Source organism: Panicum hallii, chromosome 4 (assembly GCF_002211085.1).
Source record: "Panicum hallii strain FIL2 chromosome 4, PHallii_v3.1, whole genome shotgun sequence".
In the NCBI taxonomy this organism is placed as follows: domain Eukaryota; kingdom Viridiplantae; phylum Streptophyta; class Magnoliopsida; order Poales; family Poaceae; genus Panicum; species Panicum hallii.
In genome coordinates this window covers 6,442,483-6,458,674 of record NC_038045.1, presented here as the reverse complement: position 1 = coordinate 6,458,674, position 16,192 = coordinate 6,442,483, and the positions used below count along the sequence as shown (strand labels likewise).

The 16,192-nt window shown below is 52.8% G+C and overlaps 1 protein-coding gene across 1 annotated transcript; it reads left to right on the top strand.

Moving 5' to 3' along the window:
• Positions 1 to 2,029: 2,029 nt before the first annotated feature.
• On the top strand, positions 2,030 to 4,968 carry LOC112889655 (cytochrome P450 734A4-like). Its single transcript, XM_025956393.1, has 5 exons — positions 2,030 to 2,698; positions 2,809 to 3,032; positions 3,144 to 3,391; positions 3,480 to 3,876; positions 4,043 to 4,968. Exons 1-5 carry the CDS (start codon positions 2,383 to 2,385, stop codon positions 4,505 to 4,507), a joined length of 1,650 nt encoding a protein of 549 aa, XP_025812178.1. The 5' UTR covers positions 2,030 to 2,382; the 3' UTR covers positions 4,508 to 4,968.
• The last annotated feature ends 11,224 nt before the right edge of the window (positions 4,969 to 16,192 follow it).

Genomic DNA, 16,192 nt, shown 5'->3' with positions numbered 1-16,192 from the left:
CCGAGGCCCCCCCGAACCCGAGCGTCGTGCTCCGCCCGCGCCCGGCACCGTCCCGCGCGACGCGGCCCTCGCGCCGGGCCGCGGCCGCCGTCTCCAAGCGCCGCGCCGCGACGAGCCGGCGACACGGGCGCGCCTGCCCCGGGCGGGCGGGGTCTGTCTTTCCGCGCGCCCACCTCGTTTCCCGCCGGGTCCGGCGCGCGCGGGGCGCTGATCCGTGCATCGTCAGGCCGCAGCGACACCCAGCCATAGCGCGGCTGCTCCCGGCGCATGCATCGCGCGCGCCACGTCGGCTGGCAGGTGGCAGCACGGGCGACGACGTGTCGCGGGGCCCGCCGCCGCCGCCTGCGCTCCGAACGTACGTTGACTGCTCTTCGCGACGACGACGTCACCCAGACCTCCCAAACGGAAATGCCGCCGCATGCGTCAGTGTCCTTGCGAGCTCCGATCATGGCGTGCGAGTACCAGACACTGCTGGCTTAGCAAGCTCAGTGATCCAGCATTATGAACAGAACGTGATCCCGGCGGTTGGGCGGGCGCGACGCCAACGCGGACTCCATGTGGCGCGCGCGCGGCGGCGGCGCTGGTCGGTCGCCATCTGCCGCCGCGCGCAACCGCCCTGCCCGGCCGGGCCGGAAAAACCTACCGTTGGGTCTCCCTGTCGTCGTACTTGTTTTCCCTTAGATCTTGTACTTGGACCTGGACATGCCACCTCTGGTTGAGTAAGGCTGTCGCCTAACAGATTTCTTCGCACCATCAGGCATCAGGAAAATCAACTTGGAATATTGTTGACATGTGATTAGGTCAAATATAATCTCGATTATTCATCATAATACATATGGAGGAACACTAACACATACATGCTACATGTGAAGTTCAGGAAAAACCTTGCAGTTGTACTAGGTGGCAACTTATTTGAAGCTTATTTTACCATCGTGTTATGAATTTTTGATCGACATTCGGGTAGAGTTCGATTTTTTTTTTGAAAAAAGCCATGTATCTGACGGTTGAGGAGATTTTGTTTTCTACTGCTACTACTTATCACACGTAATGCCAAGTTGGTTTCTTTTGTCAGCTGCTGCTATTGTCCAGATTTTCTTCTGGTTTGTGACCGCAAGAAAGCAAAGGCCAGGCCAACGTACGAGCTTAGCGTGACTTGGACGACATAACGAGGTGGAGATGTGGGCTCTCGCAGGGGATTGCTTCTTGGTACTTCTGACTTTTGACAAAGATCTGTTCGTCCTTTGCCCAAAAGTTGGTAACTGACGTGCATGTTCTAGGAGTACTTGGCTAGACAAGGAACCGCGAATATAACGACATCTCTGGCCTTTGTCTTCAAGTTTACTGCTTTTTTCCCGTAGTGGAACACTTGTACCGCAGCAAAAAGGACGTACTAAAGGTCTCACAAGTTTCTAAGACAAGGACTTTCAGTGGTATTTTATTACAGGGAAAAAAAGCTAGGGCTTTCGGTGATTTTCCCCCCCTTTTTTATTATCTCGCTTGGGCATCTGTAGTGCTCTTTCTTGTACTACTAAAACACAAATCCTAGTGCATTGTAAAACAAATGAAAAGGGAAAATCCTTATTTACATGTTTGGTTCGTGTATATTGCGGTTTGCTTTCAAGTTAAACTGAAGCTATTTATATCTCATCAAAACAGTACCAGAAACCAGAGGCTAATCAGGGTCACGGTTTGGTTACAGACATGCTCGGCCTATCTCTTTGTCAGATGTCGACCAACTGATGGACACGGTTCAGACGCGAACACCTGGAGATTCTGAAACCAGTTGCGTATCAGTGTCCATGTACAACTAACCGCTCGCCCTCCTGATTTCAACGAGATAAACGGTCATCAGGCCCGGGCGTTCCCAACCAACACGCTAATCCAAACCCGCCGTTCATCATTACCAGGTGATGACAATCATCAAGCGCCTTGACAAAACCACACCAGGATTGGTAGGTCGGAGGAGGAAGACAACTCGTCCATGGCAGGTCATCACCACCTACCTGCTCGCACGCACACAGAGTCTTAAAAACTTCCTCGTCGTCTCGCCTGAGCAGCAGGAGCAAGATGCCACGTCAGCAGGCTGACATGGTCAAGTGCATGCGGGAAGGTGCCGAGCAGGCTCAAGCAAGCGTTCGTTGACTCCTCCCCGGGTGTGTGGGGGCGGCGGGGCCCGCCGCCGCCGGCAGCTCTGCTATATAACGGCCTCCGGCTTCCCGCCCTCCTGCTTGACCGCTCATCGTCATCACCTCCAAACAAAACAGCCTTGCTGCAGTGGCCGGGACAAGCACCCGCGAAAGCAGGCGCCGTGTTTCCTTGCTTCCTTCCCGGCGGCACCCTCGACCTCTCTGGTTCCGGAAGCAGGGGAGGCGCGCGCGATCGATGGGGGTGGCGGCGGCGGGGTACTCGCCGGGGTGGTGGTGGACGGCGGGGGTCGTCGCGGCGGGGGCGTGCCTGCTCCTCCTCCTGCACGTGGCGGCGCGGGTGGCGGACGCGCTCTGGTGGCGCCCGCGGCGGCTGGAGGCGCACTTCGCGCGCCAGGGCGTGCGGGGCCCGCCCTACCGGTTCCTCCTCGGCTGCGTCACGGAGATGGTCGCGCTCATGGCGGAGGCCGCCGCCAAGCCCATGTCGCCGCCGGACTCGCACGACGCGCTGCCCCGGGTGCTCGCCTTCTACCATTACTGGAGGAAGATCTACGGTACGCGCCTTTGCCACGTTCTATTGTTCTTGTCCGAATCGTCGTCGATTGACTTGTCGAGCTCTGGAGAGCTGATTAATGGCTGTTCGTTCGTGGTGACGGCGGTGCAGGGCCGATGTTCTTGATATGGTTCGGGCCGACGCCGCGGCTGACGGTGGCGGACCCGGAGCTGGTCCGGGAGATCCTCCTGACGCGCGCGGACGCGTTCGACCGCTACGAGGCGCACCCCGTGGTCCGGCAGCTCGAGGGCGACGGCCTCGTCAGCCTCCACGACGACAAGTGGGCGCTCCACCGCCGCGTCCTCACCCCGGCCTTCTTCCCCGACAACCTCAACGTACGCGCACGCCGCTCTGTCTCCTCCTCCAGTTGCTTTTAATCCGATCGCTGTCGGCAACCAATGGTCGCGCGACACTGACACGTGCCGTGTCCTTCCCTCCGTGCGCAGCGGCTGGCGCCGCACGTCGGCAGGTCGGTGGCGGCGCTGGCGGAGCGGTGGCGGGCGATGGCCTCCGCCGCCGGCGGCGAGGTGGAGGTGGACGTGGCGGAGTGGTTCCAGGCGGTGGCCGAGGAGGCCATCACGCGCGCCACGTTCGGGCGCAGCTATGACTCCGGCCGCGTCGTGTTCCGCATGCAGGCGCGCCTCATGGCCTTCGCCTCCGAGGCCTTCCGCAAGGTCCTCGTCCCCGGCTACCGGTACGTCAGCGTCGCCAGCAACCGGAATCGTGAGATCACCCGCAGGCTGTCTCAATTCCTTTGCTCCGGGATTCGAATCGATTCGCAGGTTCCTGCCGACCAAGAAGAACCGGCTGTCGTGGAGCCTGGACAGGGAGATCAGGCGGGGGCTCGTCACGCTCATCGGCCGCCGCAGCGACGAGGCCGAGGAAGACGAAGACGCGGGCCTCAACGACAAGGGGAGCAACGGCTTCCGGGACCTGCTGGGGCTCATGATCAATGCGGGCGGCGGCAAGAAGGCGCCGGCGATACCCGTGGCGGACATGCTGGAGGAGTGCAAGACGTTCTTCTTCGCCGGCAAGCAGACGACCACCAACCTCCTGACCTGGGCCACCGTGCTCCTCGCCATGCACCCGGACTGGCAGGAGCGCGCCCGCCGGGAGGTCCTCGCCGTGTGCGGCGCCGACGAGCTCCCGTCCAAGGAGCACCTCCCCAAGCTCAAGACGGTACACCAACTCCCGGAACTCCCCCTCCGCATTTCTTTTCCCCAAATTAAACCACCACCATACCAGACACTTCTGCAGTCCCTTTCTTTCCCAACCAAGGGCATTTCGGTAACTCCGCTACGACAAAAAGTCTCACTTTGTTTTGTTCCTCCCTCCCCCACTGCAGCTGGGCATGATCCTGAACGAGACGCTCCGCCTGTACCCGCCGGCGGTGGCCACCATCCGCCGCGCGAAGCGCGACGTCGTCCTCGGCGGCCTGTCCGTCCCGCGGGACACCGAGCTGCTGATCCCGATCATGGCGATGCACCACGACGCCGCGCTCTGGGGCCCCGACGCCGCGCGGTTCGACCCGGGCCGCTTCGCCGGCGGCGCGGCGAGGGCGGCGGCGCATCCGCTGGCGTTCGTCCCCTTCGGCCTCGGCCCCCGGATGTGCATCGGGCAGAACCTGGCGCTCCTCGAGGCGAAGCTCACGCTGGCGGTGCTGCTCCAGCGGTTCCAGCTCGCGCGGTCGCCCAACTACGTGCACGCGCCGACGGTGCTGATGCTGCTGCACCCGCAGTACGGCGCCCCGGTGATCTTCCGGCCGGTGGTCTCACCGTCCGAGCGACCGGCGCCGGGGATGGCAGCTTGATGCCAAGAAGATGACCCTGATCGATGTGCATACGAGTAGTAGCGACTAGTGAATAGTGATAGAGAGCAACAGAACAGCCAAGGAAATTAGACCGCTAATTTCTTCGAGAAAAAATTAGACCGCTAACAAAAAGCTTGTCCAGTCCTGTCCTGTCGTGGCATGGCATGGCCGGTGGCCGGCGGCCGGACCTCCCTGCCTGCCTCCTGGGCCGGCCGGCTGGTTGCCGGAAATGCCCCTCCGGTGGTAGACTAGACCAGACTCCAGAGCAGAAGAGTGGCAGCGACTTTTGGACCTGACGATGGCGTGGAGCAACACCAGCAAACCAACCCCACATCTGCTGTCGGGTCGGTTCCATTTGTTGGCTTCTCCTTCCCCGGATTCTTTTCTCATGTCTATGTGTGTATGCAGAACAGGCTTAGTATTTGTTTGTTCGTTTTATTTATATATATGTATTTACAAAAGTTTTTGTAGTGTATAAGTAGATGGGACTGATTGGAAGGAGAAAAAGCCCAGCGCAGAAGGAAACGGGTCTCTTGTCGTCGGCATCGTCTCTGACGCCTCACCGCTCGCGTCAACTTGTGGCCACTCTCTCCAGGCAGCCTCGCCACTGTGGACTTGTGTTTAGCCCGGTAGTCCGGCTAGTGAACCCGCACCCTGAATATTATTAATCTTGGTGGAGGACGAAGAGAGGGCTTGCAAGAAACATGAACCATGGGACACGTCAGGATTTTTTCTTTTGTAAAAGAAAAACACCACGCGGATGAGAATTTGATCATTAATTGCTCTAGCAAATGCCTAAATAGGTTTAACCAAATTCGAAATCTTTTTATGAGAGAAATTACCGGGAACCAAACTACTGTAAATATAATATCAGAATTTCCCGCCCATATATATTAGCCCATCATCATACATCTTAATCATCTAGCAACCTCCATAATAATGTAAAATCAGATGTCACCATCTCTAGCTAGCATTTGTATGCGAGTGTAGTTGCGTGATAGTTGGCTAAGAGCATCTCCAACCATGAGTCCTATATTTAGGTCCTATAATTTGTATTAGGGACATATTTGATGTGTTTAGGACCCAAAAAAAAGCTTATACTTCAACAGCGGGGTCTCAAATCATGTCATTTACAACTAACTGGGGAAATATTGGAGCGGAGGCATCGGGGAAAGAAGTCTCTATCAGTTAGATTTCGTGGCAAAAGGGAGATAGGACCCAACCAATTGAGTCCTATATCTAGGACCCGGGAGACTGAGTTCTAAATTGATTTGCCAGTTTTTTATAAAATAGAACTCCTGTTGGAGGCTATTTTTTCTCTTAAGCCCTATATTTTAAGATAGAATCCAATTTAGAACTCCTATTGGAGATGGTCTGAGAGGTTCATCTCATTCTCCTTTATTCAGCCGTCCTTCGTCCTCTCCCACTCCTTCTGCCTCTCCTCGCTCTTTCCTTCTTCACTTCCTCTTTCATGGCGCTCCGGTGCGTGAGGGGGCTTGAGCCCCCTCCCCCTCCAAGAAAAAATACCTTATGCCCACATGGGTAACACTCACTTTTACCTTGCTCGTCTTCTTTTTCATAAATTTTCATAGCAAAAATTCAAAGTGGGCAAATGTGACATAAGCAAATACTAGCATGTAAAGATAATATGATGTAGTTCTTGTGTCGCGTTTTTTTTTCCGATACGAGGCTCCACCCCATTTCCATTCCAAAGAAACGGAAGTTCTAGAGTGCATAGAGTTTAGACTGTTGGAAAAGAGAAGGGGTCGGCAGGAAGAGCATCATCTAGCCTGCTTCAGACTAGGTGATACAAGCGACTAAGTTTAACCCAGGGCTCCCAGGCCGGAGCATCACGCAGTCATTACACACGAAGGAGCACAAAAGACAACTGAAAGGCCGAACACATTCAGCAGCGCCACGAGCAATACGTCCATCTTCAGATCTCCTCAGCGTCTTCTTGGTCATCTTCTTCAGGCGGGAGCAGCCTCCTCGTAGCCGTTGCCCCGGACGATTGCCTCGCCATCACCCTGTGCCAGCACAGCCCGACCCCAAACGCGCGGTACCTAGGCAGATTAAAAATCAAGACACTGTGTTTTGCAACCTGTTTCCATCGGAGTTACATCGCGCGGTACCTACGCGGCGACGCCCCCAAACGGACCTGCCGATGTGAAGCGTCCAAGTTTTATGCGAGCACATGCAAGCAAACAAGCTCCGTCACTTCGTTTCCACGGGAAAAAAAAGGTCGAGAGATGGAGCGCCGGAGAAAGGACGTCACGTACGGCGGGGCGCCAGGTCGGGTCTGGAATCCCCCCGATCGGGCAGCCTGCTGACACCGCTGCCGTGACCGGTAAAATCCGCAGGCCGGCGGCCGCGCGGTCACGGACCGGTGGCCCGTCCCTGCCCGTGCCCGTCCGCGTCCGTCCAGAAACCAGACGGCCGGCGGCCGGCCCCAGCCGCGCGCGGCAGCCTTTGCTCGATGGCGTAGCGAGACGGCTCCGACGGGCGACGGGACGGGACGCGACGGCGCGCGCGCTAGCGGCCAGCCACAGGTAGGCGCGCGACGTCGCGACATGTGGGTGCCCGACCACAGGCAGGCAGGCGGCGACCGGCAAAGCAAGCAACCACGGAATCGGGCGGGGGCGGGGGCCGGTGGCTGGCTGGCGCGGCCGCTCGGGTGTGTGTGGCTGTGCCCGCGCGCGCGAGCGCGGTGCGGAGTCGGCGTCGCTAGCTGCCGAGCCGCCCCGCCCGCGGCGCACTGCCGCCTGCCTGCCGCGGTGGGCCCGACACGCGCCGGGTTCTCCGTTCCCCTCCATGGCTCCATCCCTTGCGTACGTGCCCGGGGGGAAGCCCCGGGAACGGGGGACGGGGTCCCCGCGTGCCGTCGTGGGCATGTGTTCCGCATGCGCGCGTGACCCGGCGGCCCGCGCTGGCTGCGGGTGGTGGCCTACCGGCCTGGCCTCCCCAGTTGATCGCTGCTTACCAGTGCTGACTGCTGAGTGGCCCGTACTTGTCGTCGGCTCCCGGCCGCTGGCCGCTGGCGGCTAGTGACCGGTCCGATCTCGGACGTCGGGTCGGCATCGGAGGACGGCGGCGCCGCGCGTGCATGCATCGCCGCTCGCAAGGCGCGGGTGGCGCCGCCCGGTGTTCCTCTCCTCCGGTCCGCCCAGGGGCGTGCATGTAACATGTTCCGGTGGATTGACCGTCTACTTGTCGACGATGGCGACTGACGACCACCGCGTGACCCGAGACAACGAATGTGCAATGAAGCTAGGGTCGCGGTCGCTCGCCGGCCTGGTCGCCGCCGTGATCGGTTGCTCGCCGGACTTTCCGACGTTGTTCATCTGGTGACCGGCATGCGGCGCGCAAACCGTAGGCGAGGAAAATTGGGAAAAACGAAATCTATCGATCGATGGAGAAGAACGTCCAGGAAAGGAGCAGAAAGTTGGCGCGCCAAAGTGGAGTGGAAGGGACTGACGTGCAGTTTTGACCTGCTGGCTGCTGCCGGTAGGGAAGGGAAGTGCGCTCATCAGCGAGCGATGCGGAAACGGCGCGTGATCGAGGGGACCGGCCGGCCGCTAATTCCGACGGGGTGACGACGGCAGTGAAATGACGCTAGTAGTAGATAGTAGCAGTACAGGATTAGTCCGAGTCCGTTGCGACAGCCGTTGAATTCTGCGACCGGCCGGCATATGACTACGCTGACGCATGGAGATGACAGCAATGTGCTAGAACAAGGACAAAGAAAAAAAGATGTTCTGACAAGGAGCGTTCTCACCTTAGTTACTGCAAAGAATGTTTACCAGAGATCGTGTAAAACCAGGCTGGCTAGGGCGGCCATGGCTCTTGGAACAGGTAGCTCCAAACGTGGTACTAGCCACAATAGGAGATCGACGACGACGTCTATTCAATTTCCAAGCTACTCTACATCCAGATCCCGGACTCCACTACTACAGGAGGCTACGGTGTAGCTAGAGCGCAGAGGAATCGTAGGCTGCTAAGAGACGGACGGTCCCGAAGACATCGGCGCCTGCCGCCACCAGCATGCATGCCGGGCGCCCGGCCGCCATCAAGCCTGCCCGGGCGCCCGGCCGGCCATGGAGAGTAGAAGCTAGCAGCGGCAGTGCACGGAAAAGGCGCGCGTCCTCGCGCTCGTCGCCGGATCGCTGGTCCATCCTTCCGGGCATCAATGATTGACCGGCCGGCCGGGCGGGCAGGCTAGAGCGCCCACTGCATGCAGTGCCAGGAAGCGTACTGCAGCCAGCGTCGCGCCACTGCAAAGACGACGACCACTCTGGGATCGACCATCCAGTGCTTCTTCAGCATGCAATCCTGTATGATTGGCAACGCATTGTTCAGTTGTAACTTGTAACGCAGGCAGAAAGTGCACCACAAGGTAAGAAATTTATCCAATCATTTTACCACGCTGGTTTTAGCCTCTGGAAGGTCGCAGAGAAGTGCGCGCTATCCATGTACGAGATGGGCATGCAGCGCTTCCTCGGCATGTGTACTTCAATGGCTATGGTCCCCTAGCTAGAGGGATTGGGGAGGCATGTGCTACAGTAGAAGCAGGACGGGTCCTTTGTTGCCTCCTGAGCGTAGCATTTGCTGCGAGTCTCCGCAACAGTGCTTGCTATCCATAAACTAGAGAGCGGATCGAGCCCATGTGACTCAATTCCGTGATCGACGTAGAGCGTTCAGCAAATCTTTAGGTGCATGGAGGTTTGAATCATCTTGCTTTTGTGTAGTGATCTGAAAGGCTTTCCTTTCAATTCCTATGATGGTAGCCACCACATTGCTTGTTCTCAAAGGACGAACAGAGTGAGTATTATACCATGCTGTATGCAGACTAAATGCTGAGATGGAGGAGAGGGAGGGGGGGGGAGAGAAAGCGGGCTATAAGCTTACAGCTGGCTTTGACGCAAAAACCAAAAAACTTTATGAGAGAGATAAGTGGACCATATATTAATGATGAAAAGCTAACCATGTACGAGTAGGCTGAAAGATGGTCTGCAAAGATCCTTACAGCCAACAGCAGACTATATTATTAACCTTACTCTTATGGCTAAAATATGGCGTGCTTACCTTTCTAGGGACATGGATGGTGTAAGCAGCGTAGAAGCAGCAGATTAGCTAGCTGAAGTTGGTCAGACTTTTCCTTTCAGCAAAAGGCCTAGGCGACTGAAGTTGATCGGACTTACCGGTGGAAGCATGGGTTCTAGCCTTCTAGGACTAAGATTAGCCCTTCAATCAAGGAAGACATGTCAGGTAGGAAGCTAGATAGAGATCCCTTTTAATTTGGTGGCTCACAAGCAGCGGCTTTTCCATCATGCATATTTAGTGCTCTCCTTTTTTTTTTTCATTCTGATGTCTGAAGCAATGCCTGCAAATCACACCACCCTAGCTAGAAGTGTACCGAGGAAACATCCCATACGGTCGACCTTTGATGGTTCAACAACTTTAAGATGGGGTGTGATTGATGCAATCGTCGCATGATTTCATTCTGGTTCGCCGGTCACAGTTCCAATCCTAAAGTTTTAGGTTTGCATTGAAACATGGCGCATATGCAAAGCTGAACAGCATCATGTAGAGTATCTGCCTGACTCATCTCATGAATAAAGGAAGAAATATTCAGAATGATGGCTATCTTTCATGACAATCCAACTAGTGCTGACTCTGAAAACAAGGCTGAATGAAAAACCAATCCCCTCTAGTAACTGTGCAATAATAATTCGCATGCCGCCATGGATAGTAGAATATAATTATGCTACGGATGAAGATGAGAATAAACTTGTACCAAACAACTACTGCTCCTCACTTCCCTTCTGCCTCTGGATCATCTGGCGGTCCCACAGCACTGCCTTGAAATGAAAGTTGCAAGACGTGGCATAACATCATGTGCAGTTAAGGGGTTGGTTGTCCTGCGCATCGGTTCTGAGTTCTGAATCCCAGTGCATGCAGTCATCTGTGATTCAGTGAAAGAAACTCATGGTGCAATCATGAGGATAAATTAATTAAGCAGATGCAATGGGAAGGAGCAATGATGAAATACATGTTGCCGGGAGAGGCAGGCATGCTTCTTGAGCACTAAGAAATGCCACACCAAAAGAAGGACAACTTGGTACTAATGTTACTGACTAATAAAACAAGGAGTATTCCCTACCAAACAGTCCAGAAACAAAGCTGACAAAACTAAGGCGTTACTGGCCCGTGATCCAAAGGACAACCATTTATCTTGTGTAAAGAACATGGCCCCATCGTATTGTGATTTTGATGATTGTGTGACAATATAGTCAATGGGTCTGTAAGCTTAATATGTAGGATTTTTTGGTCCCATGGATGGAGTCCAATCCATATATAAGATGGCCTAATTCGCTGTCAAGATGTCCAAGATGTAGTGAAAATGCAGAGATGAATTGGACGAGTGCCAGCTGAAATCAGTCGACCGGTTGAACCGACGGTCCCAGAATACAACGGGTCGGTACATTGGTAGTTGAAACAACGATCAAGTACAGAAGATCACAATTGCACCGGCTGAACCGACACTACAAAAATGGAGGCGTTGGTACAATGATGAGATGACATAGCGATCAAGTGGAGAAATGACAGAGGTACCGGTTAAATCGATGGTGCAAAAGAAGGTGTCGGTGCAAGTGTGCTGTGGTTAGTCAGTACGCATGTTTTGGTTTTAGAAGGATTTTCAAGCAAAGTCTTTAGCACCGGTTAAACCGACGGTCGTCGGTGCATTGCGTCGGTGCAATAACATCAGCAGAAGATGATAGTTGGAGTTCAACGGCTAGTAAGCAGGCTGAGTGTGACCAGTTAATCTGACGGTGGCGACCGATTTAACCGACACTTTATGCTTTTTAGGAAAAAATCATGTAATGGCTAGGAGTGGATCTCTAACCTATATAAAGCCTCACCCCGGATTATTTGAGGTGGCTGGAGTTTGTGAGAAGCTACCCACACTCTGAAAAAGTTCTCCAAGTCACCCAAGAGCTCATTGATCACATCCTTAGATTTAGCACAAGCTTTGAGAGTGTTAGTGCTCGGATTAGCTCTAGAGAAAGTGAGAGAGTAAGATGTTGCTACCTTGTGTGTTGGTTCTTGAGTGAACCATAAGTTGTATCTCGATGTGCCGGCCTCTTGGTGTCTTGGTGGCTCGCCGGCATGTCATCGACCCTCCAGCTTGGTGTGGGGCGGCAGCGACAGCTTTGTGCGGGGGACGTGGAGACCCCCTTCCTTCATGGAGAAGCTCCTTGGTAGAGACGGCATCCAGGTAATCGGGAACTTGGCGAGAGCCTTGGAGGCTAAGCTTTGATGGCGAGTCAAGAAGAGTTCTGAAAGAGATTCGGTGACCGGGAAGCAATACTCTTAGTGAGTGCTTCAACAACATGGACTAGGAGTGGCTTTGTGCCTACCGATAGCACAGGATAAATCTCGTATCGAGAGGCATCCGTATTTATTTATTATTGCAATATTACGTGTCTTTACATTCTTAGTGTAATATCTTGGTAGAATTAGCTATAGATTGCAAAATTCTTTGGGATAAGATTTTCACACTAGTTGAATCTTAATTGCACATCTAGATTATATGTTTTAGCTTACAGTCGGACTATCTAAAAATACCCCAAAAAGAAGGCGGCTCGATCAGATGGGTTTTGCACTTCAATACCCCAGGACTATGACGGTGCAGCTAGTTTTTGAATTAGTGAGCAAAATCTTATGTCTCAAGAACTGAGCAGAGAGCAGCTTCACTTACGGATTGGTCGGACTCATCTTCCTCGTAGTCGGAGTCAGCCATAGGTTAAAATCTTAGAATTACCTAATTCATCCTCTCCCCCTCTTAGACTACGAGCACCGAGACCAATTCCTTTCAACTTGTCTTACTTTAAGTTATCATCAGCACATGACAGCGAACAAAACTAGCTGTAGCCTTGTAGGCATGACAAGCCCTGAAATAGCTAGTGACACTAACTACTCGAACATAGTGGCACACTGACACTAACTACTACAAAATTAAGGGCTGGTTAGAGCTGGCCGGCATGGGTTAACCGACAGAGTGGTGGTTGACCATGGTTTTAACTTATTGGCTGAACTGCAGTATCAAGATCACCATGCATGCCAGTGCTTGCTGTACTACATAAATCCAGTAATAGGGCACATGAACAATTAGCTAGTTGGTACAATACAGCTTGAATTTTCTTTTTTTGAAAGGACAATACAACTTGCTTGATAACATGACTCGTGGTTCAGTTGTCTTCTTTACTGGTACTGATTCCATAGCCGCCTATGGTGGGCTAGCTGAGTCATTACCTCTGGGCTGCCCTAGGTTCTTGCTAATCTTTCACCAACTAACACATGCTGCGTTGACAAGAAATTAATCTCACACGTGGACGATGTTATATACATACACTCTGAGCTAAACACAATGTGCTATGATGACTATGAGCCTATGAGTCGGATGAACCATGTAGTAGTCAGTGGTATCACAAGAACATGCAGAGGTATCAAACCTTTTCTTACCTGCTTGTCAATTTCTTTCTTTGGAAACCATCAGTAAACTTTTTAGATAAAATCATTAAATTGTCGTAAAAATATTTTGTTAGGGCTTAGTAGCTGAGTACTGGTTTACTCGCCCACCTGATCTGCATTCCCACCATATATATCCAGTAGTTAGCTCATTGCCGACACATGAATGAACTGGCCTTAACTGAAACCCAGCTCCATCATTCCGTTGCCGAATGACCAACCTTCCGTTATCCGTCAGCATCAGAGCCCCAGCAGAACACACCGGAAACCCGCGGCTTCTTAAGAGATGTCACTGTACTGCTAGCGTCTGCGTCGCGCACCCATGTGACACAATTAACACTCGGAAAGCAATCAGCTGACCCGATTCACAACGGATCAGACGTCAGACAACGAGTGCCTAATCATGCCGGCAGCATCAGCCTGTGGAGCTCTCTACCTTCTTCACGCCCATCATCACATGCCGGGCACATGGCAAGACACAGGGACGGGGCGTACGGGGCTCGATCGTCAGAAACATGAGTTGCTCCAAACGGACAGGTGAAGTGGAGCCTATCATGGATGTAGCTATCTAGGAGCGAAAGCTACAGACACGGCAGGTCCTACGGCTAGCAGCAGCAGCACACCTCGTAAGTTTCTTTGTTGCCATGCGCCTTACCTCGCCACCGCTGATCCGATCCAATGGTTGGACATGCATCCCCATGAATTCGATTGCTGGCTGCTTGTGTTCCAGCGGCTGAACCGCTGAAGCAAGCAATCCCCAGATCACCTGTCATGAGACTGAAGGATGGATCAAAGATTTTTCCGGCGAGATGAATCAAACCCTTGGCGAATTGCCAACGGCCAGTGCTGCCAGCCACATTCTTGCTTGCAGAGTACTGACATGGAGTGTACTCTGCATGTGCAGAGTAGCAGAAGGATATTGCGCAAAAGCCTTTACGATGATGCTTTTGTTGGTCAGAAGAAGTTGCCCCGTAGCACGACGCATCAGCAGCCATCCCAGGCCCATGACGCGCTGCGGCTGCAAACGCGGCACGGGGTCAGATAGCAGAGCACTGAGGAGTTCGTTAGGGTGGTGGCAGCTCTGCGGGCTGCCTGGCGCCTGCAGCAACATCCCGACCATTATGGCTGACGGCGACGTCGTTTGTCGTCGGCGGCGGCGTCAGCGGCGGCGGCAGAGTGCAGATGGGCACCACCGGGACCGTCCGGATCGGAGCGGCAGCCTGGTCCCCGCCGCGCCGGCCGGTCGCGCCGCGGTCGCCTGATCCCCGCGGCGGCGTGGCCCCAGCTTCTCTGAACCTGCTGGGCGGCGAGATATGCTTGTCAGCTTGTGGTGATGGCCTGGCTCATTGATCGATCTCACATGCAGGCTGCAGAGTGCAGAAGCAGCCTTCCCGGAACAGGCCGGGCCTTCCTTCCACTTCCACTTGGCTCGTTTACTGGCCTTGCAAGACTGGGACACGTCGGCATGCCTTCCATGGAATGGAAACTGAGGCGCCTGGCCATATCCGATTCTTGGTGATGGTGCTCTACTGAGATGCTATGCGTATCATCCAAAGCAGAAACTTTTTTTTTCCTTTTGTGTAAGAATCCAACGCAGAAACATCAACAGGGAGCATCACCTGATGAAGGAAACGAAAATGCTTCGTTCCATGATTTTATGAGGTGAGTGCTAGCGAATGGATGGACGATGGTGCAGCGAAAATTTTCGTACTTGCTTCGATTAAACACAAAGATTTCAGGAAGGAATATATTTTTCTCTAAAATCAAACAACAGCAACCGAGTGTGGTGCAAACTAAATGTAGGCATGTAGCTATGAACATGTCCGCTCGGATTGAAACCCTAAACTCGTCATGAATGCTAGTATTATTCTGGTGCTTACAGGAGAGGGTGTATGTGCATGCCTCTATAGAGGTGAGTAAAGTTCCGTGTATGTGTGCACATGCATCTCTATTTCGAAAAAACAACAACTGATTTTGGTACTTGAAGGCCTGATGAATTAGATCTGGCCCAGCTAGGTTAGCTCATTAGGTCTATGAAGTTTGCATGAGCCCAGCTAGGTTTGAGCATTAAGCCTACGAAGTTTGGAATCTTTTTTTTTTCTTCTGAGAATAACGAAGTTTGGATGAGCCCTCCTGGCTTTGCAAATCTGGCTCAAGCTAGGTTAGCCCATTGGGCCTACGAAATTTGGACGAACGAGCCCAGGCCTGATCGGTTGGCCCATTAGGCCTACGAAGTTATACAAGTGCATACAATATACGTACTATGCATGCACGTTACACGCTGGAGACTCAGTACTTGGGATTGGACTTGATCATTGGCAACTTTGCACTGGCATCTTATCATGCTTATGGGTGCGTACTCATGTTTATCGGTGCATATTTCCCATTTATGCTTCAAGAAAGTGAAAATTTTTAGTTGGTGCATATTTCCCTTCTAAAATAAAATCCTTATTGTTTTCAGAAAAGATAACTGACATTGCCATTTGTGCATGTCCATGTACACTGTGGTCTATGGATGACTAAAGAGCGGAATAAAAGGAAAGATAAAACATCAGAATCCGGTATCAGTGATCTATTCTATCCAGACCTGATAGAAGCGCAGTTCAGCAAATCCAATATGATAGAATTGCAGTTCCTACTCAGCCTTGTACTAAATTCCTGGTACAGCATGAGTTTAGGCATATTTTGATGCTACTTTCCATAAAAAAAAATCCTATTATTGTCTTATGCAATTACAGCACAAAACTTAGTCACATTTTGCAGGTTATATCCATAAAAATTTCCTGAATAAGCAACGGAATACGAGCATCAGTTCAGCAGCCTGGAACCTATAGAAATACAACGAAGTGAAATGTGCTCCTGAACAAACAAATACAATGCCAGACGTGTGACTCCAAATTGCTGATGAGCAAAGCTGAAATCAAGAAATTAATGCAGTACGATTCAATGATAACTAGGACAAATGGAATGCATGAGGATGGAGACGGAAATTCATGTAGCATTCCTACATGGATGATTCTGAATATAACCCAAGCTTAATACAACTACGTTTAAAAAATCTTAATAGCTTCTGGGATGTCCTCAACTTGACATTAGAGGCGAAGTACAGGGCAGAGATGTGATCATTCCAGCAAAGAGAGTTAAGCTACCATATCA